At 38.2% G+C, this 26,500-nt stretch overlaps 1 protein-coding gene across 1 annotated transcript; it reads left to right on the top strand.

Moving 5' to 3' along the window:
- The first annotated feature begins 21,890 nt into the window (after window positions 1–21,890).
- LOC149942721 (protein GDAP2 homolog) lies at window positions 21,891–26,353 on the top strand. The gene is made up of 9 exons (XM_090178536.1): window positions 21,891–22,065; window positions 22,158–22,541; window positions 22,607–22,760; window positions 22,820–22,908; window positions 22,971–23,225; window positions 23,295–23,469; window positions 23,529–23,877; window positions 24,339–24,482; window positions 26,099–26,353. The coding sequence occupies exons 2-9, from the start codon at window positions 22,196–22,198 to the stop codon at window positions 26,165–26,167; spliced, it is 1,581 nt and encodes a 526-aa protein (XP_090034662.1). The 5' UTR covers window positions 21,891–22,065; window positions 22,158–22,195; the 3' UTR covers window positions 26,168–26,353.
- The last annotated feature ends 147 nt before the right edge of the window (window positions 26,354–26,500 follow it).

The following is a 26,500-nucleotide window of genomic DNA, read 5'->3' as shown; positions in this document are numbered from 1 at the left end:
TTTTTTATTCTTGCATTAAAAAAAATCCGGAACAAAAAAAACAACAATAAGAAATACTAATTTAGCGACAGAATTCGGACAAGTGATGCTACCGATTCGGACGAATGAAACAAACAAGTTGTCCAATTCGAACAATTGAAACATTTGTTATTTCGGCGGTTCGGACGAATGAAATTCGAACATTTGTTCCACCGTTCGGACGATTGAAATTCGAACAAATGTACCTACCCCTAATTACCTAGCGTTTAATTTTTTTCCCTTTTTTTAAATAACCCCCAAAATGTTGGTGTGGAGTCGTGCCTGCAATTGTATTCACTGAAATGGTATCATTGATTGAATAAATATTTTATTCATAATATTGTGATTTTTAAAATATACTATATTTCAAAATAAGCAATTAAAATAGGCTCTAATCAAGTGCAATGTAAATATACTACCAACTTATTAACAACCATAATAGCAGTTTTAGGGGTCATGATTTGTTTAAAATGGCCGCTAAACTAAGCTTTTCATTGACCGACTGAACAATGTTTTTTGCTCTTAAAAGATGAATTTTCTAAATCGAAAAATCGACCGCTGACACGAGCTAAAACGTATTCTTAACGTACCTAGCACCAGTTCAGTTACCCTAAACAATCCGGGGTCGAAAATATTAAATAAAAAATTAAACTTTATACACCCTTTAAGCTTGGTTTCATAAATTGTTTTCTACCGACGTTTGTCAACAAAATAATTTCCAAGACTGGCAGTTGCGATCTAAGAACAAAGAACTCTACCCCTGCACGCGTCGGCGTTTTGGCTTCGATGTGATAGAGAATGAGTTTGTAATTAGTCGAGGCATTGTGTGGCCTGAAACGGGGGTTTGGAAGGTCGGCGTCACGTGCTAGCCAGTCTGACTTAGCGATGATACACGAAAAATAGTCACGATGGGGTAGAAGCCGGTTCCTTTTGAAACATTATGAACAGTTGCTGCGGAGGAAAGCGAAGGGCAAAACAGAGTAAACACTTTTTTTTCACTCGTAACGAAGGAGAAAATCGCAGCTTTTCCGACCAAATAAAGAACCAGACTCGATAGTTTGAACTTGAACGTTTTTAAACTAAGAACCTATTTATGGTAATGAGAACGTACTTAGCTATAGCTCTAGCCACCTACTCTTAAACGGAAACCCTCCATTTTTATGTTTTGACTAATTACATAGCGCCATCTATATGCGTCGTTAGAGCACTAAAAGGTTTGATGTTTAAAGGTTTACTAAACGATAATTAGCTTAAAAAGTCACTACTTGACTTAAGCCTGTGTGGTTCCTTGGGTTTAACCTTAGATTATTATTATTACTAGTATTCTTTTTATTATGATTAACTGCTACTTCCTGGTTAAATAATAGCAAAAGTGACATAATTACCAAAAGTGTGTCAATCGGATCTATTCCTTAATGAATGTTACGAGCGAAATACAAGTTGGGAGGGGATAAAGGAAAGTATGTCTGGGGAGGGAAGGAAGTTAAAACCAACAAATAACTCCTCGTAGTGAGGTACGGAGGAACTAAGTAGCACTGATTTTTCCCCGTTCTGTGGAGATGCTATCGCCATCTACCTACGATATAATACCATAGACTGAAAAAAGATCCAGAAAGGCGACAATAAATAGTCATTTATGTGGTCGATCTCAAGTCGAGCATTCATTAAACCTTTAGCATACGAAAGTACAGGGATTGTCACACTTTTGGTAATTATGTCACTTTTGATAATAGAAATAATAATAATAATAATTATTATTATAATAATAATTATTATTATTATAATTTTTATTATTATAACTCTTTTATTTTTAAATAAAATAGTTAACCATGAAGTAGCAGTTCGTTTATACTCAGTTGCAGGTTAAGAAAGGCAAAATTTGGCGGAAACATACTAGCACGAATTACCGGTAAATCGGCGGCGGGAATTTCAAATTTAGCCTATTTTCTGTAGAATTCCTAAAGGTTCCTACGCGAAAAATTATCTGTTAGGCCTAATACAATGTTTTCGCTTGGGCGCGAAAAATTATCTGTTAGGCCTCATACAATGTTTTCGCTTGGACGCGAAATATTTTCTGTTAGGCCTCATACAATGTTTTCGCTTGGACACGAAAAATTATCTGTTAGGCCTCATACAATGTTTTCGCTTGGACACGAAAAATTATCTGTTAGGCCTAATACAATGTTTTCGCTTGGACACGAAAAATTATCTGTTAGGCCTAATGCAATGTTTTCGCTTGGACACGAAATATTTTGTGTTAGGCCTCATACAATGTTTTCACTTGGACGCGAAAAATTATCTGTTAGGCCTAATACAATGTTTTCACTTGGACGCCAAAAATATCAATTAGGCCTAATATAATGTTTCCATTTCGACGCAGAAAATATCCATTAGGCCTAATATAATGTTTTCATTTCGACGCAGAAAATATCCTTTAGGCCTAATACAATGTTTTCACTTCGACGCTCGCCGTCGTGGCAATCTTACTCTATTGAAAACAAACCTCAGTAGTAAAGTTTGGAAGGATAAATCTGTATCAATTTTGGGCTCACGTTGTCGAATCTTCCCCGCTGCTGCGGCTCAAGACTCAAGGATACAGTGAACGATTGAGGTTGAGGGAGAGAGAAAGAGAGGACTGGTTTTTTGGGCGCTGTCAAAGAACTTTTCAATGTCTCCCTTCGATTGGCTGCCGCTACAAGGAGAGATCCAGACTGGGTCAAAGACTACACGTGAAGGAAGACAAATATGAAAAAATAACCCGCGGTTGGCCAATTGAGTAACCGTCGATGTTCTCCGCAACTTCGCGAAGTCTAAATCCTCGCCTTCTTCAAGACATTCGGAAATAGTTCTCAAGTTTAATATTCGCGGATTGCTATGGTTAAATGATGATTTTGATCAACGGGAAGAGATTTATGGGTGTTTTGCGTAATCCACAAAAATGGAAGACAATTGACGGCTTTTAAAATTCATTTTGCGCGTGAAAATACCTCTACATGTTATGGTCAAAAAAGCACGCAAAGAAGGTTGTGTACCCAAGACATGTACCTGTAGTGTCGCGCGCTAAAACGTCATTTCAAAATCCGTCAATTGTTTTACGCGCGTAAAGAAAAATTCATTAGCTGAAAACTATTCGTGAGTTCTGAACCGTTAAGAGAACGGCCTAGGACTGAGCTGTGATGTCACGAAAAAGTTCTGGATAGTTCAGAACTTTTGTACGAATAGTTGTGATTCGAATTAGGATCGTAAGATTTGACGTCCGCAGCCCGATGTGCAGACGAATTTTAGAGATTTCAACCTTGAGTTCCGGCCAGTACTTGGTCTTGAGCAGGTACCATTTAGAACGGTTCCGAACGGTTCAACAAGAGGTTCTTGTCTGCGAATAGTTTGCATTTGGGTAGTTCTAGAATTTTTTTGCCGAATAGTGCGCATGGGGACTGGTTGAACGGTTCAGAACTCACGAATAGTTTTCAGCTATTATTAAGCTTGGTTTCTACCAACGCGCGTAAGAGCGCGTCATAATGTTAAGTTTTTGTCGCTCGTAAGAACATTTGCACGTTTCAAAGCTGAGTGTCGCTTTTGGACGCGCTGGTGGAAACCAAGCTTTACACGCGCTTGTGGAAACCTAGGAGTAACAAACGCAACGAGAACCCAGCTAGCCTTTAAACACGCTAACGCCGTGTTGTGTACAAATTTCATTGGACGAGCCTTTACGCTGAACGTTTTACGGTCGGGGGGAAAGACAATTTCCGAATTTTCCCCTTCCGACGGCAGCAGGAGCTAAAGCGTCTAACCAATGAAAAATGTACGCGAGAAAATGCACGACTTTTGACGGGCTGCGTTCTCCTTTTGTGGGGTGCTGTGTTTGTTGCTCCTAGGTGGAAACTAAGCTTAAGGACTGGTTTTCACACCAGTACCGGATTTACTGAAGGTGGCGGCCCTAGACACCAAGTAGGCAGATTTAGGTGGGGTCCTATGGATTATTACAGATTTTATTTTCAGTGACATAATTTGAGCTATACCAATTAGTTAATATTCACTGTAAATCAGTGTTTTTTTTTATTCAAAGAAGAAAGGGCTGATTTGAGTCTGAGAAGACCGCGAGCCCGGCGAAGACACCATCTGATTAATCAGATATGTGTAACGGCCACGCCAACGGGGGGATACGTTGGGGGATTGGTGGTCGTCCTCACACGGCCATCCACAAACTCTGCCTCCCGGACGCCTGGGATTACAGGAGTGAGCCACTACTTTTTTTTTTTTTTGAGATACACAAACAGCGGTGTCGACCCGAGGCCTTAGACACCAGCACACACACAATAACTGATTAATCAGGGTGAGATATGTGTAACGGCCACGCCAACGGGGGGATACATGGGGACAGGGGTGGGGACACCCGTGGCGGAAGTATCCCGACCACCCGTTGGGGGATTGGTAGTCGTCCTCACACGGCCATCCACAAACTCTGCCTCCCGGACGCCTGGGATTACAGGAGTGAGCCACTACTCCCGGCTAAAGCAGTGGTTTTTAAAACTAAAACTGTTTTCCAAAACTAAGAGACGTCTGCTACTAATAAAAAAGGGCAGATAATAAGATATTTATGATTCTGTTTTTTTTTATTCGTGTACACAAAAAAAATTTGCCGTTGGTGGGGGACACTTCGATGGATAGCTTAGACGCAAAAAATTCCCGTTAAGCTTGGTTTGCACTAGCGTGCGCGTGCGTCATAATGAATTTTTCTTTACGGCCGTCAAAACGTTTGTATGTCCTAAAGTTGATTGAGCTCATTTTTCGCGTGCTGGTGGAACAAGGCTTAGGCCTAAATTTTTTTGCGTCGATTTGTTTTCGCCTAATGCACACCAGCCTTAAAGGGGATTATATACCAATAAGTAACACCAAAAATGTGAAAAGCCATAGGAGAGCGGTCAATACTTAATTTTGGAACCTTTTCTAGGCCTAGTTACCCTAGTAGGCCGCCAAAATACTAGCGGTTTTGTTCCCTTTTTTATTTTTTTTACTCGGGATTATAACGTGTGGGACAAATTCAGTCCGCTCGTCCACTTGATTAATCAGGGCGAGATATGTGTAACGGCCACGCTAACGGGGGGATACGTGGGGACAGGGGTGGGGACACCCGTGGCGGAAGTATTCCGACCACCCGTTGGGGGATTGGTGGTCGTCCTCACACGGCCATCCACAAAATCTGCCTCCCAGACGCTTGGGATTACAGGAGTACACCACTATACTCCCGGCTTTATTCCATTTAACTCTGTGTTATTGCTTCGATATCTGACTGTTATTTTTTCAGTCCCTCTCTCTTTTCTCATCTACATGAACGTTTAGAATCAGATAATTTGTAATACGTTTTATTATAATTTGATTAATTGGGCTCTCCCTCTGCCGCTACTTTGAATATCAGATAAGCCGTTACGTACGCGAATGATTAGCGTGTTTTGGATCGTTTACCCTGCAGTGCCCGTTCTTTATTTACGTTTTCTGGAAGTAAGATTGGATAGATATACTAAATTTGTCCACAAGCATATTATATATCAATTTGACTATCGGGAGCCAAAACCTAGTAAATGCTAATTTCGAAAATATCGAAGCTATAGTTGCATGAATGTATTCATTTCAACCATGAATATTTAACTATATCATTACCCTTTCTACCATCTGGGGGTCAGGTGAGTGGTGCCTTCTGCGCTTTACGTAATCACTTCAGCCAATCAGGAGACAGACATTTGTCCGCAAAACGTTTCAGGTATTGCACGATTTAACCGGCGAAGTAAATGATTGCTGATTCTAAAGCTTGTTTTCTATAGCGCGCGTCATAATGTTATTTTCTTTACGCGTTGAACGTTTCAAAGCTGAGAAACGCGTCGTTGCGCGCGCCAGTGGAAAACAAGCATTAGAAAATATCTGTACTTTAACCAAATTATTTAATAATCATAAATAAAGTAATTTATTAATAATATTCTTACCTATTTTCGTGCTAAGCCTTGGCACTGAAGCTATAGTCAAGTTTTGAAACGATTCCCTTCAATACAATTTTTGAGTGGCGGCGCGTGACCAACGTCATAATAACTAAGCCCCTCCCATTCTAGCGACTGAGGCCAGACTGCCTATTGCAGTTCGATATTCATGGTTGAAATGAATACATTCATGCAAGTTCTCTCCCCACTGGTTTAAGGGGTGTTCCCTCGAGCTCTGCGGTTTCCCCTTCCATAAAAACTTTTAGAGGTTAACGGTAATAGCTAGTGTAGGGAGCTGTTGGCCACCACCCTCCTGCGCATTGTAACCCGGCCACCTGAATTAATGGCTTTAAAAGTCGCTTGATGACTTAGGCCTTGGGTATTAGCCTAGCTGATAATTATTATTTTTTTGTAACATGAATTCAAATATAAATGCGAATTGTACATAACTGTAAAAAGAAATCGTCGATGACAATTTAGATTTACATAAATGCAACAAAACAAATTTAAAAATATCAAAATACCTTAAGAAAATCACCATTTAAGGTTCATTTGAATGTCTTGATACGAAAGACAAATAAATTGCGAGTCTACCTCGAGTCTACCTTTAAAAAATTTCTAGACACTACCGCCCAGATGGATACTTCTCCCATATAAAAAGATATTTATATACTTCTGATTTGATGGATTTATTGGAATTTAATATTCTATTAAGTCGTAGCTTAGCGGCGCTCGGGTGATTTTGATTTTTCGAAAATGGAAGTCAGACCGTATATATTTAAGGATTATCGGAATGTACTGTCTAGATTCGTTCGAAATTTCGGCATTATAATTGACGATCCAGTTCGATATAATGGGGGACGCGGTTCGCTGACTCTTACGCTGTAACAATCGAAGGTTACCGCCGTGATTTCGCGTAGATACATCAGGGCAGATACCGCGCGCCGAAGAGTTCGTTGGAGGACACTATTGATGCGCCTTCCGCACCCCCAAGAGCTAGACGATCTCGACTATACCACGCGATGACTGATGTCCCTTACCGACGGAGCCGCGTTCGGTCGGTCGGCCATCTGACACACGGCGACGAAAGCGGGAAGCACTCGCCGTCTAATAGCAACGCAGAAACCTTCTTCCTACCATCGAGAGCGTTATCAGATTACTACCGGTAAGAATTTTAAACGGACCCAATTTGTATACTGTCTGGATATCGTATCTCGATTTTACCCTCTCACCCGCTCGCGTGGTTCACCTTCTAAAAAAATCGGAGCACCCAGCGAGAAAATATCCAAGGTTCAGAGTTCGAAAGCCTCGAAAGAGTACAAGGACTTCTCTTACAGCCGAAGAAGGTTTCCCGCCAAAATATCTACCCACCGATTACTCAAGACGTCAACGTTATTTTGCTGGTTTCGAGCTCACCGTCATGAATTACCGGCCGTTTTCAGACTGGAGAAAATGCTAATGAGGGACCATTAATGTCAACCGGTACCGGGGCCCCCGTCCACCCGTAGAGCCCCTTAGGAAATATCTCCCTGTCGTTTTGGAATACTTTTAGGGTCCATTGATCTGTACTTGCCGGGTTCCTAGCGCTTTCTGTTGGACAGAAAAAAAAGAAGGGTCGACTTACGATCGCTGCGGTATATGTCTTCAAGGTTACTCATCTTACGCTTGTAGCGGCCATTTTTGACCTTGGATGCCCTCTAACGGATAAACGCCCAGTCTAGGTACTTGCCAGACTATTTTTTTTCGAACTGAGCGCCGTCTTTTCACCTCGAAATCACCTTGAAACCTATTGTATAAGAAATCTGTACACTTTTCGTCTGGTGGACACTTTGACCTTGAACTACCTCTGATGGCTAACTGCAAAGTCTAACACTCGTAAGACTATTTGTTTTGCGTAAATACCGCCCTCAAAACCTTTTGCCCTAATTTTTTTAAACAATTCGTTGGCTCGTGATACCATAAGTCTATATTAATATTTTATAAGTGTGACAGGTAGCTTAAAAAATATCTGATAGCTATAAATGCGAAGAAATCTAGAATTGACGTCATACTCAAAATGGTTAGCGGCTCCAGTGAGAAAAAATAGGTGACGTAAGAACAAATGTTCACGCGCTGGTCCTACGACCAGCTGCACGAGCTCACAATGACGACGAGAGTGCTAATTAGGCCTAGTGACTTAAGTCTGAAGTTCACCAATAATGTATGGTCACTCTAGAAACGACTCGTGGTAAAGCTTAAGACGCGGAAGACACACTTATGAAGGACAATTATAAGCTTACGGTGTAACTAGTCCTTAAGTATTGTTTTAATTCTTATAATAATCTGCTAGGCTAATACCCCAGGCACCACCTTAGGCCTAAGTCATCTAGCGACTTGTAAAGCCAATTACTGGTGGCCGGGTTACAATGCGTAGGAGGATGGTGGCAAGCCCTTCATGCGACGCGAACGAACAATTACCGTTAACCTTTACAAGTTTTTATTTAAAGGGAAATCAAAGAATACGTGGGGGGGGCGGAGTGGTTATCGCTTTCGCCTCGCAGCAAGAGGATCCGGGTTCGATCCCAGCTCGTGGAACTGGGTGAAAACTCGGGACTACCCCTTCCGCGTTGAGTTTGCAAGTTCTCTCCCCACTGGTTAAAGGGGTTTTCCCCCTTCCCATAAAAACTTGTCGAGGTTAACGGTAATAGTTAGTGAAGAGAGCTGTTGGCTCGCGTGGCATGAAGGGCTTGCCACCACACTCCTACGCATTGTAACCCGGCCACCTGTTTAAAGGCAATATAAGTCGCTAGATGACTTGGGCCTAAGGTGGTACCAAGGGTATTAGCCTAGCTGATTATTATAACCCGTTTATCTAGTGGGGAGAGAGCTCGCAAACTCAACGCGGAAGGAGTGGTTCCGAGATTTCACCCATAAGCTACGATAAACTAAGTACAGATTGCAATCAACGAATTTGCTGATTCACGAATATTGGTCGACCAGAATTAAGGCGTCCATAACAATCGAAATACGAAGGCTTGTACCCTTGGCCTCCAATGAGACGGTATTACCTTTTATTATCAATAAAGGATTCAGGATTATCAAAACAGATATTGTTCAATTACGCTACGAACGTTACGGGTTCAACGTCATCAATGAAATAGTAGGCGGCAATCCAATCATCGTACGACACCTCCGCGCGCCGTATCAGATTCACGCGTTTGATAAGAAACGCGCTTTCAAGTCTGGGAAAGTTCGAAGAAATCAGAATTCCTCCGCGAATTATCTTAGATATGAAATCTGGCTTTTTTGTTTCTTTTGAAGATTTGAAACATACGATGACGCCTCATCCGCGTTTTGATTTTGTAAATTAACAGCCGACTTGCGCTATTTGGTTTTCGCAAAAGATAAAGACCGATCTGGTTCGTTCCCAATTTTATCGTCATAAACATGTTATTGCGCGGTTGTTGTTGGTGTAGCCATCTCCGGTTAAATTGGCCCAGTACCATTTCATTTTGTAGCGTCATAAGTAGATAATACGGTGCCAAAAGTATGACTCGGTCTTCAGAGAAAGAAAATTTCCCTCTAGCGTGAAGTTATGGGATAAAGAAAATTGCCCTCTAGCGTGACGTCATCAGAGAAAGAAAATTGCCCTCTAGCGTGATGTTGTCAAAGCGTACGTGAGACTCTAGAGCGAAAAGACTAGAAACTTTCTATTTCCAAATTGCTTAAAGGGAAACAAAAATTTAAAACATGGCCCTAGCGGTACGACTATAATATTATATTTTATATTAGATTTGACATTTTTTACGGGAATGCATTACACTCACTGATTTATTGCTAAAACAACATCGAACACTATTTCAAGAAATGTGGTATGTAAAAACTAAAAACAACTCAGGAAAAACTCGACATAAAAACGCGAAATTTTTTCAGACTGTAATTAATGCCATGGGGTAAGACTTGGGGGTATTTAAAAATCGTCTTCTAATGGCTAAAGGACCGAATGTATATCGATAGTATAGAAATCTCTAAACGTTTTCTATTCACATTTTGAAAGAAAATCCGTAGCCTACTTTCGGAAACAATCTTATAGACTTCTGTGAGCATTTAGCTAGTCCAGGCTGGCAGTCTGGGAGTTAGGTTACGCAACAAAAACACCGCGTTGTTGCTAGCGAGCGCGTGATCTTGGCAAGGGTCACAAACCCACGATATTCATTCTGAGATTTTTCGTCCTTTCAACCCGTTCTTTCCTAGTAGTCCCAAGTTAGCCTACTTGGCAAGCCGAGCTACTTTTTTCTTGTTTCCAGGGAGTTGATTTCGTTGCGAAATCAAATCTCGGTGATTACACTTTGTGGTGAGAGTAAAGAGAAGTGGTTCATCTTTATTTAGTATCTTTACCCTTTCACGTAATCCCCGTTTATTGAGGGAAAAATACAGGTGTCTTCGTCTCTATTTTTACGTATGGTTTTTGGCTCGAGTCGCACCTCCTAATCATTTTCGTAGGCGGTTTCATCTGACGCTTCCGCGGAACCTGGCTTTTTTGCCACTATACCATCCGTTAGCCTTTGTCTCAACTGGCTGTTAGCCCTCGTCAAAGTGTCTTTGCACCCGAAAGTGGCGGGACATTGCGCCGAGTAAACTATATTGGTAATGATCGACGGCCCTTGGAAAGGGTAATTTCGTTGGCCCTAAGGGTCGACGCTTTCTCGGGAATCTCACCCGATTAGAAACCCCCCCAGCCACCCCTTCAGCCACCCACACCGAATGTTCTCGGCGCAGACATTGCTTCTAAATTTAACCGCGGGTTTAAACGTTTTATTTTTATACGTGCCAAGTCCAGACCACAGACATTGAAGAGTATCTTCATTAGATTGATGGGAAAATACGTTTCAGTCTGCTTATATAATGGCCCTAACTAAAGGGTTACCTACTTCTATTTGCTTAAATTTACTCGATTCGGGTACTGTGTCCGTATGCCTTAAAGGTAGTGTGTACTAAATCAAATAATCGGCTGCAAACACTCGATACCACTTGTTTTAACGTAACTAGCGCCAATTATATCTATAGGATTGAAATGTGAAATTCATTAATCCACGACAAACATGTAAGTTCAAAGAAAAATAAGTGTTTAGATATCTAAACACCAAAATGTAACAGGATTATTAACAAGTTTAAAAAAATTGGGTTTTAATGGTGTTTAGGCTGTTAACACCTTCGGTTAAAATTCGTTAAGTAAATTAGGTGTCAATGTTTAGATTTGAGATATCCTAAATATGTAATAATGCTCAAGACTAAAACGTGCTTACGCTGGTTTAAAGGGTCTTTTAACCCAATTAGTTCATCCGTTCAAATGTCTAATTTTAAAAATAAATTCATCAGTTCATATGCTTAGCTTTAAAACATATTCATTTATATAGTTTTAACTATTTATAAACAAACACAGATTTTATTGGGAGATTCCAACAGTAGATCGAGCCCTGGGTTGATCACTCGCCGTAATCGTTTTACGAGATGGTAGCTTTGACTGTACCAAAGTTATTACGTAACTGATAATATATTTAACATTAATAATAATCAGCTAGGCTAATACCCAAGGCACCACTTTAGGCCTCAGTCATCAAGCGACTTTTAAAGCCAATAGGTGGTTTTTTTTTCCCCGCCTGTTCTGTGTTTTTTGGGCAGGTTAAAAAGTGTAGCCCTATGACGTCATTTTATTCCAATTCTGTCTTGACTAAAAAAACGAGTTGGAGTAAGAAGGGAGTAGTTAAAGGTTAAAGGTTATTCTTTTGCCGTAGTAGCCGTAGTTCTGTTTTAAGATGGCGACTGGTGGTGAGTTCATCAATATTTATCATTTATCATTTATCATTTATCGTTTATTTAATAATAATAATAATCAGCTAGGCTAACACCCAAGGCACCACCTTAGACCTAAGTCAACAAGCGGCTTTTAAAGTCATTAAATAGCATATAACCATTAGAGTAAAAAGTTTACACTTTTTGTCCTTGGGCAGGCGAAAAAAACCACCTATTAATTCAGGTGGCCGAGTTACAATGCTGTCTCAGTTTTATGTCCCGGGAATCGGTGTTCAGATTTTTAGGAAGTAGTACAGTGGTGGATGAATTTTGAATATCCCAGGAAATCTGCCGGTGTCAATGACAATCAAAATTATTGTTGGTCTCCCTATAGGTCAGCATTCTATATAGTTACTTTTCTGCTCGGCCACCGTAGGGTGTTTTTGTTTAGAACACCATGACAGGGGAACGAATGAAATTCAGTGTATTTAACACTATAACGTTTGAGCAGGGCCAGTATATTTTTCTCAATTGCCCAAAATTGTGGGCCTCCTATATATAAGAATTTTGCAAAGTCTTATGTTTAAATCCTCGAGTCGATTTGTGGGCCCCTATAAGTGAAAGCAATCTCGCCTACCACTAACGCCGCCACTGTACACTTATGCCCAGTTCACACTGTACAATTAATTGGGTCAGTTAATTGAAACCGACTAATTGTAAGCGAGAAAACTGTACAGTGTGAACAGAAAAAGTGGGAACAATGGTTACAATTTTTCTGTTCACACTATTCAATTTTCTTGCTTACAATTAGTTGGTTTCAATTAAGTGGCCCAATTAATTGTATAGTGTGAACTGAGCTTTGAAGTTAAATGTAACTAAGTCGAAAAATCGTCTGCTAACCCATGCCACCACCCGCATTTAACGTAACTAGCACCAATCACCCGTAGATTCTGCTGAACCTGGTGGCAGAAAGGCAAATTTCGCTAATCCACCATAAATATCGAACTCGGCACTTTGCAATACCTGTTTTTCTATGTAGATTCCCATTAACATTAATTCTACCTTGTCAAGGTCAGACACTCGATAGATTTATAAGCCCAATAAAAATGTAGTCTGTCAGTTTAATAGACGTTTTCCTTTCGATAATATCTTTATTGGTTTTTCAAGAGACATTTATTGAGATGTATATACACAAATATGACGAAAAGTGTCTTTACTTTCCATATCTAAGAATCCTTATCAGTGGCCAAAAATTGAGCCGTCGGATTATCTCTGGTCGGATGGTGGCGTTGATTAGCGAGTCCCCAGACATCAGTTACATCTGAAAGGAGGCAAGCCGAATCCCGAGCGTCATCCTTGGATAACAGACCAGTATCGCGATGGTTTGAAGTATCGGAAGATATTTTTTCTTTCAAGCTTGTGGATAAATGATTGTACGAGTCTCGCAATAATTGCCGCTTCGTAAATGGAAGACATCTTCAGAGTGCGTCAACCTGGAGATAATTCGCGAGACGGGGCAGTTGACGTGGGGGGCTATGATTTGAGATCTTGATTTGTCGGCAGAGATTTTGTCATTTAGGTCAGCAGACGAATGCTTTTATAACACCATCTCCGTATCAACTTTTCTGTTTCTGTAAAACCCAGACGAGATACGCGTCTCTCGCCCGACATTCATATTTTTTACTGCTTTTTGTTGGTATATAATTGTAACTTTTTACGAAGAATTGATACTGCTAATCCAAAATTGCTCAATTCATATCTATATCTTTGGGCTCATTTCCGTTTCGATAAGAATGGACTATAATTCTAATTTGTTTATGCTAAAACGTTTCCCGTAATTGGAAGGTTTTTCAGACTGTTCTTGGCTGTCGCGTACTTCGAGAACAGCGGGCTCGTAGGATTTAAGTTTTTCAAACGCGTCTGGATTAATCTGTTAATTAATATTTAAATTGCAATGACCAAGTTCGAAAAAAAGGTTTCCTATAATAAAATCCACTTATCTCGCAAACGTACAGACTTAATTGCTTGTTTAAATATAAATATATTACATTTTTAAACGCACCATTTGTACAGTGAAATATTTATATCTCATTGATTGCATCATAAGTAACGTAACAACCATAAGTATGATACTTAATCCTATTAGTGTTGTAAGTCGGAAAATTTTCCGTATTTTTCCGAAAAAATAAAAAAGTTTTCATTCCATGATTAGTCTAATATATTATTTGCAAATTTAAATAAAGCGGCATTTTCGCGTAACGTTTTCGAATCTGAAAGTAAAACTAAACCTCTAGACTAGTTTAAACTGATTAACAATGTAACACTATTAATGTTTTGTAGTATGTTTACTGATATTAGACATTTTATATCGATAAAAAGTTAAAAACATTAAAACCCCTTAAAAAGTAATTTATGTTTAAATTTATTATATTATATTATATTAATTAATTTATTTATATATAGCTATAGTGAGGTCGGGGAATACGCATATATTAAAAGGGGGTACAAATGTCGACCCACCTTGCGAAATTTTAATTTATATGAAAACGAATTTCCGGTCTTGCGTAGTTTCGTGTTTTCGGTTTCAAGTCGTCTGCCTTTCAGACGACGCGCGTGTAACGAAATAACCGTTTCTTATTGGACTTCATATAATTTCAAATTTTGCTGGGTGGGTCGCCATTTTAACCCACCTTTTAATATCGATGTATAGTCTAAGTTGATAATTCAAATAGCCGTCGAAAAAGCCGCCACACATTTTAAACGAAATTCTGGCAGCGCTGGACGTGGTAAAACAGCGCTGCCAGGAAAACATTTTAAGCCGGTCAAAGGAGATAACAGTGTGGTCAGTTTCAGATTATTTGGAATGCAATATTTACACCGAAAAAGGGTGATTTTCGATTTCCAGCCAAATATGCAGGTTGGATAATGACATTTTGCGGCGTAGTACTATAGAGAGGATTGTATAATCGCAAAAGGCCTCGATACAAGTAGTCCGACACGAACCAGGATGCAGACGTTTACGTTTAATTTTCATTCTACCGTTCTCATTCTTGGGATGCTGTTAGGCTCTTCGGCCGAGACTTAGTTTTGATCTATCGCGGGCAGCGCGCTATAAATACTTTGGAAACACCTGTGCGCCGGTACAACTCAATCCCGGAGAGACAGCGGAGGAAGAGACAATTTTTGCGTCGTTCGCAAATCTAATTCCTGGAAGAGTTCGAGGAACCTGCGGAAGCGAGAATAGTTAGTAGATGCTGAAGAGAATGGTGTACGCCCACAAATCATAAATTACGGGTGCCACTGAACTCTTATTTCCATTCCTCTATCAGAATTAGCGGCCATAATTAATTTTTATTTTAATATTTAATTTATATCTATTAACTATATTACTATTTAAATTTCAAAATATAGACGTTTTATATTAAATATTCGCGCATACGCAGAGTTAGTTGTTCGTTTTTTCGCCGGTAGAGGGATGGAAATAAGCATTTGTACGTTTTAGTTGAGCCGAAGCTTGGCACGCACGCACTCCCGGCAGTTGTAGTTTTAACCCAAAGGTCGTCTGCTATTACCTTACATATGTAATTTCTATACGCTACTGAAACAAGTGTAGGTGGTGTTTCGGTGACACGCTCTTTCGAGATATCTCTTATCATTTAACGTTCGATATTGCGAAATTAGACAAAATTGGGAAAAAAAATTAATACAATGACGGATACTTCTTTGTTTAAAATTATTTTTATTATAATAAATTTAAACCACGAACTATTCATTGTATTATTTTTTTTAATTATATACAATACCGTCGAAATTATGGTTTTAAACATTTATGACTAGATAAAATTTCCTAAATATGGGTTTTGTAATTGTTACTTGTTACCATGGAGGAAACACAAACTGTAAAATTATATTAAAATGTAAATTTTAGCCTTTAATAGCTTTTATTCCATCCATTATAACTATCTCATATACGCTATTATCGTCTGCTAATACACTACTTAGGTGAGGCGCTGTTGGCTCACAACAGTGGCGGCTTAAGACTCCCCAGGACCGTGCAGAAGTTTACGCGGGTCCGTCTTCTTCAAGTTTAATCGTTCTGATTTGCACCCCCCCCCCTCGAGCTTCTCCGATGGCACCCCCTTCTGCCCTGGTACCCGGGGCGGACCGCCCCCCCCTTCGGCCGCCACTGGCTCACAATCACCCCCTACGCATTGTAACCCGGCCATCGGGAATATACTTTAAAATAAAACATTTTCAATGAAATCGCCCAGAAGTAATATTTCCGAGAGCCAGAACTTGCAAGTTATTATTTATATAGTGCTGAAATAATGTACGGTGTGCAACAAGTGTTTCCTTTTAACGTGGAAGCTGTTTTCGACATATCAAGGCTTAGCAAAAGCGCGACGTTTACAAATGAAAAGTTTCCTCTATTTTAACAAGCACTATATAAACAGTAACTTGCAGGTCCTGGCTCTTGGCCATTTCCTTGGAGGATGATTTATTTAAGCGCCTATTGGCTTCGCAAGTCACTAGTTGCCCTAGGCCTGTGTGGTGCCTTGGGTATTAGCCTAGCTGATTATTATTAAAAAGTCGCTGGATGACTTAGGCCTAAGGTGGTGCCTTGGGTATTAGCCTAGCTGATTATTATTATTTATTATTATTATTATTATTACCTATTCAGTTTTCGCCGACCACCAAAAGAGGGCGTAACGATAGAGGGCGCTAGTTTTTTCTAAGCTCGAAGGCTATTGGCAAACGCCCATTATCGTCGAATGCGTCGCGAATACTTGGCTGTCGGCGTCTGCGCGGACCGAAGATACCTTCTCGTAGAAAGAGTTTCGTGGACAGGGGCCAAGTTCTTCCACGTGTTTCCTCACCAACGTGCGTATTGCAAACCGTCTCTGATAGCGAGCCAAGTGGCTATTTTTTTCAAACCCTACCGTTGACTACTCGCGTCAAAAGCTGAAAGTGGAACTTGGTGGAAAGCGGAGACTCGGAAACCGCGATGTCTGTATAGTTTTTGTGGCGCATTGTCTGGTACGCGAAAACCGATAAGGGTTATTCCCTGGCAAATATCCCAAAAACATCCCAATTTATTTTTGAATTTGCCGCCCCCTTTACATAGCCCTAGATTTTTTTCTCTCAATTCCGCGCGCCGAAGTTCATTGGTCCCCTTTTTTAAAAATCTTCCGATCACATCCCTTTATGTTCAAAAATTGCCATTACGTAAGGACCGGGAGATGAAACTTCTTAACACGCGTTTTTCCAAAGAAAATAGAAAAAAGGAGAAATAGAAATTACATCTCGGAATATGTTAGGGTTACTCACTGAGTCACTTCCGTTAATGCAAAGATAATAGGCCTACCAGGGTCTATCTACAAAAGGTCGGAGCCCGTAACAGAATTTGCCCGGCCGAGATCGAGGGTAAGACACTGCGAACTCGGTGTACACTGCCGCACATTTAACAGCGCGAACTCTTGAAAATATGTACCTTTAACAGTGCTAAATGCACGAACTCCGTGTACAGATTATCTGAGACTGTCTTACCCCTTGGCCGAGATAGGTCAGATCGCTTCAATCATTTTTATCGTTATTGTAGTCGCGCGCCATCTACATAACCCTTTCAATTATTTTATTAAATTAAACAAATTCAAGTTAATATTTTAGAAAATTTTAAAAGTTAATACTGCTTTTTATTTATTTATTTAATAATATTTAATTTTTTTTTAAAAGTTCCTATTTTAAATGGAATATATTCATTTTAAATTTGAAAAAGCGTCCTTATGTTTTTAAATATAAACATACTCTGCTTAAATGTCATTACAAAACGTTGTCTTATCCTGGTTATCTTTTTTTTTATTTTTACGAGCTTCGGTTACTCCCCAAAAGAAGGCGCTGTTGGCCAATAAACATAAAATGCCCCCCACCACTCACTAGACGGGGGAGGGGGGGGACGGATTAATCTCTATAGCCCTATGGCCAACTTTGATGACGTGCTGTTGCGCGAATAGCGCGTCATCAAAGGTGGCCGTGGTCGTATCTATAGTTGGTTACCATGGTAACTATGGAGCTAATTGTTTCTGAGTTCCGGCAGGAAGTGGGTACAAGTTTTATATTATCTTGAGTTAATGTTGAAATGTTATCAGGAACATAAGTAACGTTATAACATAAGTAACATAATAACAATAAGTATGACAATTAACGAGATTTACAACCAAACTGATTTTCATAGTTATTGCGTAATCAAGATGTTTTCTCAGCACAGAGCCCTCTAGTGTCTAAAATACGCGAGACATCCGATAAGCCGAAATATCTGGTTTCCGATAGATAGGCGGAATATTAGGCTAAAATTATAAAAATTAAAAAAGTTTTTCTCGGCGCCACGAGTTCATTTTTTTCTATCACGCGTGATTCGCACGCGGGCTTCTAAACAAAGCCCCTCGCGACTCCAGAACGTGCTATCCGATATTAGGCTTAAATTTTTATCAAAAAGTAGTCATCCAAAACGGTAAGTCGCGAGTCCAAGTCACAGCTTGAAGAGAATAGGTGGTTTTTTTTCGCCTGTCCCAGGACAAAAAGTGTAAACTTTTTACCCTAAAACGTTTTATCCGCCTGTTCTCGGGGTAAGATTTACCCTGTCCCGAATTTTGTTCGCTTGTTCCAGAGCTCAAACGTTACACTTTTTACTCCTCCTCGAAAGGAGGTGTAGAGGGAGTGATCTAGCTTATATAGAAAATTCGTCTGCTTAAATTTCGTTTCACGAAAACATAACGGGTTTTGAACATCTTCACATGTGGCAAGCTTTTAATTTACGAATATCCAATTGTTAAATGCTATTTAATGACTTTGAAAGTTGCTTGATGACTTAGACCTAAGGTGGTGTCTTGGGTATTAGCCTAGCTGATTATTATTATTATTAAATAAACGATAAATGATAAATGATAAATGATAAATATTGATGAACTCACCACCAGTCGCCATCTTAAAACAGAACTACGGCTGCTACGGCAAAAGAATAACCTTTAACCTTTAACTACTCCCTTCTTACTCCAACTCGTTTTTTTCGTCAAGACAGAATTGGAATAAAATGACGTCATAGGGCTACACTTTTGAAGCTGCTCAAAAAAACCAGAACAGGCGGGAAAAAAAACACCTAGTATCAGTGCCGAAAAAAGGTTAGGTCAGAAAATGAGCATTAAAACAATAGGAAGTGTCACACTTATGCTATGACTTAAGAGCCATCATTTTTGCAAAACATTGTTGGGCAACACGGGTCTCAAACCGAGTTGTAGCCTCGGTTGTAGCGTGTTAATATTCACAATGTGTAGGCAACACAAAGGCTTCTGTTGGCCAAGTTTTAAAGAACGGCCGGTTTTTGTGACCGAGGCTTAACTCCAATTATTTCAATTTAATAATTTACATACATATTAAGTGATTTCATAAAAATGAATTATAAAATTAATATTGAATACCTTTATTAATGTAAATTGGCATATTTTGTAATAGAAGATGTATTTGTTCAAGAATTACGAATCATTTTCTTAGCCTGCTCACGCCCGAAATTTCATCAGCAGAGTCGAAAACAAAGTTGGTCAAAAGGTGTGCTCATGTGAATCTACGAGACAACATTTGAACCGACTAAATATGTACCGTATACGTTGATCCAATCGCTATCAATGGTACACATAGTTGATGTGAAAAAAAAATACTACACTTTGATCTTAGCCAAACGACGAAGAAGCTTATTATTAAAGGCCTAGGATTTCTTCTGCCAGTTTTCCTTCAAGTTTTTTCCCCGCCGCGCAAATATCCTGGTGGTAGGCCAACGTGTTCTGCGGTTGGCCTATCACCAGGATATTTGCGCGGCGGGAAGAAAACTTTAAGGAAAACTGGCCGAAGAAATCCTAGGCCTTTAAATTAAAAAAATTGTATACAAATTAATTTATTTGTACAAAAATATTCTAATAGAGGTGCCTATCTACACATAATTGTTTTATTTCCTTTTTATAATAAAGTATGTTACAGAATTACATCAAAATTTATACAGAAAAGAAAAGTAACCAAATGCTCATATTGCTAAAAATTAAACCTTTTTGGAGAAATTTTGCGTTTTCTATAGCGTCAAGACAAAATGCAATGGACGCTTCAATAAAAGATACTCGGTTTCTACTCCCCTCTCCAAATTCATCTGGGAAGGAACTATTTCCGGTCGGTCGGTTAAACGGTTAGACTGGCTAGCCAAAAAGTCATATTTAAGTCAACTGGAGCCGTGTTTTTGCCCTCATGAGAATTTTGCGTCAGATAAGAAACGCGTCGGCTCACGTGAATAAGGAACATACTAATGTTAATTTTCGATAATATATTTTAAGGTAAAATATATAATGTTACTAAAACTAAGTATAAGAAGATAATATTGTTATTATTATAATCCTCTTATGGTATAAATAATTAAAATTATATATAATATTTTTATAATACCGGGCAATTTTAAAGCTTCTCATGGAGGCAGAGTTAATTCATTTCGTATAAAATTATCTTTTGGAAAAAGATGAAAACTCATTCATTTAGAACTAAACATATTACTTTTGCAGTACGGTATGCAACAAGTGTTTCCATTTAACCAGGTAACGTTTTTGCCATGTTAAGGCTTAGCAAATAACCGATGTTACGTTCGAGAAAGTTTCCAGCTTTCCAATATTTCAACAAGCACTATATAAATAATAACTTATGAGTCCTGGCTGTCGGAAATATTACTTCTTGGCAATTTCTGGGTAGATGTTTTATTTAAGCGCCTATAGCTTTCAAACGTTGAGTTAATTGATCACTCGTCCGGGAATCTACAGTTTCTATTCCTCTTCTTTATTTTCCGGAACAGACTAACAGTTGTAGTGTCAGTTCAAAACATTTGTAAAAAATTTTAGCAATCTTCTCCAATGTCGTAGGTTGATGATCTTCCGTGATATACTGGTCACTCTCACTTTTACAATTCTGTAACGAAAAGTACAACTGAAAATTACGATATCGAATGTTAATGACTTTTCGTGTTATCATGGTGACCTTTAAACAATGCTGTTACCAAAAAGTAAAACTCAAAATGCAGACTTTCATAAAATATGATGTTATATCTTTTAGTTTTGGCAAGGGCGAATCTTCGAAATTTCAGTGTATTGTAAGAAAGAAAAATGAAACTTGTAGGCCTAAGTTAAGTTATGAGTCTTCATCATACTATAGCTTCAGAGTTTTCATATGAGCACGAAAAATATTTAATGTTGTTGGACATTTTTTTTTGCGTGTTTCTTTTCTTATCCTTTTTAACAATTGACAAATATATAGAAATAATAGTTTAAATTGTGGATAGCGTAATGTAATAGGCCTAATCGATTGTATGGTGTTGATCTCTTGTTTTCGTTTTCTGTAGCCTTCGTGGCAACCTCCGAAGCAAACTTGAAAAGAGCTAACCTTCCGTTTTTGTTATCCGCAAACCTTTACATTATATGCACAGAGAGTTTAAAATTTCCGGTTTTTCTAATAACATGGTTTTACGACTAAATTAACTAATAACCTCGGTAACTGCTCTTATACAAAACGCCTTATTTAAGTTTCAAGATTATCAACTTTTTCTTACCTCTCACTTTCGCCTTTGATTAGTAGCGTTTATTATTTATTATTTATATTGATAAGCTAAATAATTAGTTTTAATATTTTGAAGGTTTTCCAGATAACACTTTGTTCTTATAAAAAAAAGGGTAAATATTGACAATTGTAAATAGTAAATACCTTTCAAATTTCCCGCCTATTGAAAATGATTTTTCGATTTTATGGAACAGCGCCATCTACTAGCTAGTATATATGTAGACAGCGGAATAAGTGATTTACATAAAGAAAACAAATCATATTTTAAAAATGTAGTTAATGTTCATAATTAAAAAACTACTAGCCTACATCTTTCTATAATAAAATATAAATGTAATCTTTATAAGAATGAATTAATAAATTAAAAGATGGCAGTACGTACTATCATTAAAGGCGTTTTTGACCCTTCATGACATTGAACCCTTCATTTCCAGGCCTAAATGATAATACAACTGATTTATATGATTGCGCATCCCTTTAAAATTTTAAAGAAGGCGTCGAGAATCCGCACGTGACTTTTTTGAAGTTTTGTCTTTTTGTTGACTCGTTTAATGTTTATTCTTTTTATTTAAATTTTTATTGGATTTCGGAATTTTTTAAATTTCAAAATTTACTCTGAAAATACGACTTTGTCTGTAGAGCTTTAAAATTAAGTCCTCCCATCGTGTGCTAAGTGAGAAATTATTTTTCTTTTCGTTTGTCCTAGGCTTAGGTTCATATTTTTGACAACTTCTATCAATGACATATTTTTAATATTTTAACTAGGTTAATTCGATGGTTTGAAATTAATTCCATATTAAACAATGACTGAAAATTATGAGCCGTCTGTTCCAAATGATATTTTAGATGCACCCAAAAATGTCGTTGATATATCGCGACTTATTAGTTGGGCACACGCTGGTTACACCGCCGAACGTCCAGAAACAAAACATCTTGGGAATCAGAAAAAAGTCTACGAAGAGAGCCCTTTTCCTATTAATGACGAAATTAACAAGAAACTCTTTGTTTGGAGCGGTGACATTACTAATTTAAGAGTTCAAGCGATTGTTAATTCAACAAACGAAGCCTTAAATGATCAAAATGAACTTTCTTCTAAGATATTAAGACTAGCAGGACTTCAGCTAAAAGAAGAGTTAGAGAAACTGAAAGGTATATGAGCTTGTTAAATTAGGTTGTGTTTAATGTTAACAGTAACATTGATTTTAATTTAAAAGGCTGTCGTACTGGAGATGCAAAGGTTACAAAAGGATATTTGCTATTGGCTAGATACGTCATTCACACAGTGGGCCCTAAATTTAATCTGAAATACCAAACTGCGGCTGAAAGTGCTCTTTTTTCTTGCTACTACAGAAGTCTTGCCGTTATGAAGTAAAATACTTAAAATATTATTTTGATTACCCTTGCTCTAATCGCAATATGGTTTATAGGGAACTTAAAATTAGGACATTGGGTCTTCCTACTATAAATTCCTTACGAAGAGGATATCCGCCTCATGAAGGAGCTCATATAGCTTTAAGTACGTTAAGCCTTTACCCAAAAAAAAACCTATTTTGTTTTAACAAAATATATCGTTTACAGGGACAATCAGAAGGTTTCTAGAGAAAAACAGTCCGGAAATTGACTCCATTGTATTAGTTTTGGATGTGGCAGATATTGGAATCTATGAACTCTTAATGCCCCTTTATTTTCCTCGCAATGATCATGAACAAGAATTTGCTCTCTATTATCTCCCCGCCTCCATAGGAGGCGACAATGGCCAGCCCATAATACCCGAAAGAAATATAAGAATTGTTGATAAGCCTCTCTTTCCAAGAAGCCGATCAAATTCTTCCAGTATTAAGTTTTTCTCAAATTTATTTGGTATTGTAGACGTTTCCTAAAATGGTAATATTTTTATAATAGATGAATCTGCGGATGAAGAAGGGACCGATTTAGCAGCTCAATTAAACAGCTCCGTTAATGTTGGTCAAACGTCATTTGCGAGAATGCACGGAGACGTGGACAAAAAGCGTCAAATGACTATGGGCATCAAAGTTGAAAGCGACGCTTTGACTTTGGAAGTCCAAAGGAAAAACAAGTAAATCTCATAGTTTTGTTATTGTTAAGCCTCATTCATGGTCGAAATTTACATCATAGATACGAGAGATTATTAAGAAAGGCCAGAACGGAAGATTTACGATCTATTGCGTCCATGAGATTTTTGTATCAAAGCGGCGAAGATCGCCATGGGCGTCCCATTATAGTATTTGTTGGTTTTCGATGTTCCTTTAATCAACTGGACTTGGAAAAGGCTGTTATGTACCTGATTCACACAATGGATCCCATAGTCCAAAGAGAATATTCCGTCATTTATTTTCACTCACTAACTACTCCAGAAAATCACCCTTCGATGCAGTTACTGCAACAAGTGCATAATATTTTGGACTACAAGTACAAAAAAAATCTGAAGTCATTATTCATTGTCCATCCTTCATTTTGGACTAGGGTACTCTTTTTATGAACCACTATCTTTTGCTAGTTATTTCAGCAGGGTTGCCACATGTCAGGAGAAAATAGGGAATTTATAAATGGGCCTAAAAATTTGGGGGAAAGGTTGGGGAATTTTAATAATTTGTAAAAATTCAGGGAATTCAGTTTAATCTTGACACTTTTTTAAGGTAATTTTACTCTAGATCTACGGCAAATTCTATTATAATTATTTATATCCTTTAAAGGTTTTTTAACGTTGAAATAACTTTTGTACTGAAATATTAATTGATTAAATTTATGAATTTCAAATAAATGTAAAAGTTAAAAACTGTCTAATTTTGGCCTTGAAAAGTCAGGAAAAATAACTTAAAATGGTCATGGAAAACCGGGAATAGTCAGGGAATTTTAATCTGAGAATATTGTGGGAACCCTGTTCATGGTATGTGTTTAAATTTTTTATAATTTTGTTTATTTCAGGTGGTTACATGGTGGTTTACAACTTTCACTACGACTGGTCTTAAAAATAAAATTCAAATTTTGGGAGGTGTGGAATATCTTTATAGCGTCATAGCTCCCGACCAGCTAGAAATTCCCCAAGAAATTATGGATTTTGATATGAAGGTATACAAAGGTTTATTGTTTCATTTAACCTTGAATTTTTTTCAGAATAATTTTTTCTTTGTATATTTAATTTTGGTCAAAACTCAAATACAAAAGTTTTTTTGCATTGGGGAAAAATCGTTGCGTGTTTAAGTTTAAATATTTTACTACACAGTAGTAAAAAAATCTGTATATATGTAAGGGAGTTTAAATTTCCATATTTATGGTGTATCAATGAATTTAACATTTCTGGCACCAAGTTTAACAGAAGCTAGGCGTGATTGGCGCTTGTTATGGCAGCTTTAAACAACCTTCTGATTCATTCTTGATTAGGATGCTTTCAGTAAAGCTCAATGAAATATCCGAAAAATTATTTTGGTTGAGACCGTTGTTAAAGTGAAGTCGGATCTTAATAAACGCTTTTTACACTTGTTTTAAAATATCGTCTGTCACGGCGTCTGTCGCTACCCTTCCTCCTTGCTGCGACGTCACGTGACCGTTGAGAAACGAAAAAACCTGCTCTTACAGTAAATGACTTCGTTACTCAACGGACGGGCAACGTGACGTCGAAACCGGAAACGCTAAAAAGCGTACAGTACGAATCCGGACTAAACGGTGAGACCGTTGAGAGTTACTGAACGCAGCCTAATCGAGAATGAATCAGTGTTGTTGAAACCATCGAAATAGAAATGAGACTAGAAGTACGATTAGTTTGTGGTGAGATGTACGAGTTAGGAGGCTGCCATGAGAGTGGAATCACCAGTATTCTTAGTGGGAGCACGCCATCTATTTTAAAAAATTAAAACTTTTAATTTTTTTAATAGATGGCGCACTCCTGCGTGGATTAGTAGCGATTCCACTCTCATGGCAGCCTCCTAGCTCGCCCATTTTCCTTGAGATTACCGGATAGCGCAGTGATTCTAGTCTCATTTCTATTTCTATGGTTGAAACCCTAACAGTTGTTGAACGATTTTTGCGTCTTCCTGTTGTAACGTCACGATATGTATCTGAAGGGTATCAAATTACCTGATCCACGAGCAGGTTTTTTTTTATAAACGTAAATATTTCTGCTTGCCGCCATTTTGATTGATTCATTTTAAACTGGTTTTGAGCGTTTCTGCGTTCAACAACCATTGATAAGCAATCGGACAGTAAGGTAACGCGATCAGAAGTACCGGATTATTTTAAAATTTTAGTTGTTGAACGCAGCCTATATTAAAAACAAGCTTTAGCGCGTTATTGCAGACGATTTTTTGATTTAGTTCATATTCCATTAAAATTTAAATTCGCTTTTTAAGTTAGTTTTCGACATAGTATGAAAAAACTATTAAAGTCTAAATTTGCGTTTCAGGCTAATCATTTCACAAAGTAGGCTGTTCAACATCCGCGAAACCGGGTATTAAACTAAGTCCTTTCCAAATTCATAGCTATTTTCGTCCAAAACATGCGAAATCATTTTGGCCCACTTTCCCCACCTATTAGGACAAAACGCTCACGAGTAATTAGGCAAAGCCCAACCTCTTTTTTTTCGGGGGGGGGGGGCAGGCGTTAATTTTTTTTAAATGATCTTATGGTGCCAGTCTAAGGCCTCAGACACCAAGAGCTACACGGGAACTCATCCTATTGTATCATTTTAGGTCAACGGAGTTCGATATTGCGAGGCTTCACGGTCGCCAAATCAGGGTGTTAGCCACCAGTCTTTATAAAATTTTAAGAAAAAAAACCTGAAGTGAGAAATAAAAAAGAAAACCATAATTATTTTGATGCTGCTGTGATTCTTTTTGCAATGTTTAAATGAAATATGATCTTCCCCTTTTTTTGATAGTTTATGTAGAAGAATGAAATATTTCCGTTTGTCTGACTATTCTGATAAATAAAATATATTTTTACCGAGATAATAAAGTTTCAATTTTTAATAAAATCAAAGGTTAAAAGCTAGAAACGCACGCTTACACTTTCGTACTAAGGTGACTAAAGCGCGCGGACGCGAAACGGAAAATCAACGAAGTATTGATCGTATTTCGCGCGCCAACGTCCGT

This window comes from Leiobunum rupestre, chromosome 6 (assembly GCF_980474605.1).
Source record: "Leiobunum rupestre chromosome 6, qqLeiRupe1.1.hap1, whole genome shotgun sequence".
In the NCBI taxonomy this organism is placed as follows: Eukaryota; Metazoa; Arthropoda; class Arachnida; order Opiliones; family Sclerosomatidae; genus Leiobunum; species Leiobunum rupestre.
This window is presented reverse-complemented; position numbering and strand designations above follow the sequence as displayed.

Excerpts from the sequence above, each read along its gene's own strand:
- LOC149942721 (XM_090178536.1), top strand. The coding sequence starts at position 22,196 with ATGACTGAAAATTATGAGCCGTCTGTTCCAAATGATATTTTAGATGCA. Across the intron at positions 22,542-22,606 it reads AGAGTTAGAGAAACTGAAAG|GCTGTCGTACTGGAGATGCA; the intron begins GTATATGAGCTT and ends TTAATTTAAAAG. Across the intron at positions 23,470-23,528 it reads GAAGTCCAAAGGAAAAACAA|ATACGAGAGATTATTAAGAA; the intron begins GTAAATCTCATA and ends TTTACATCATAG.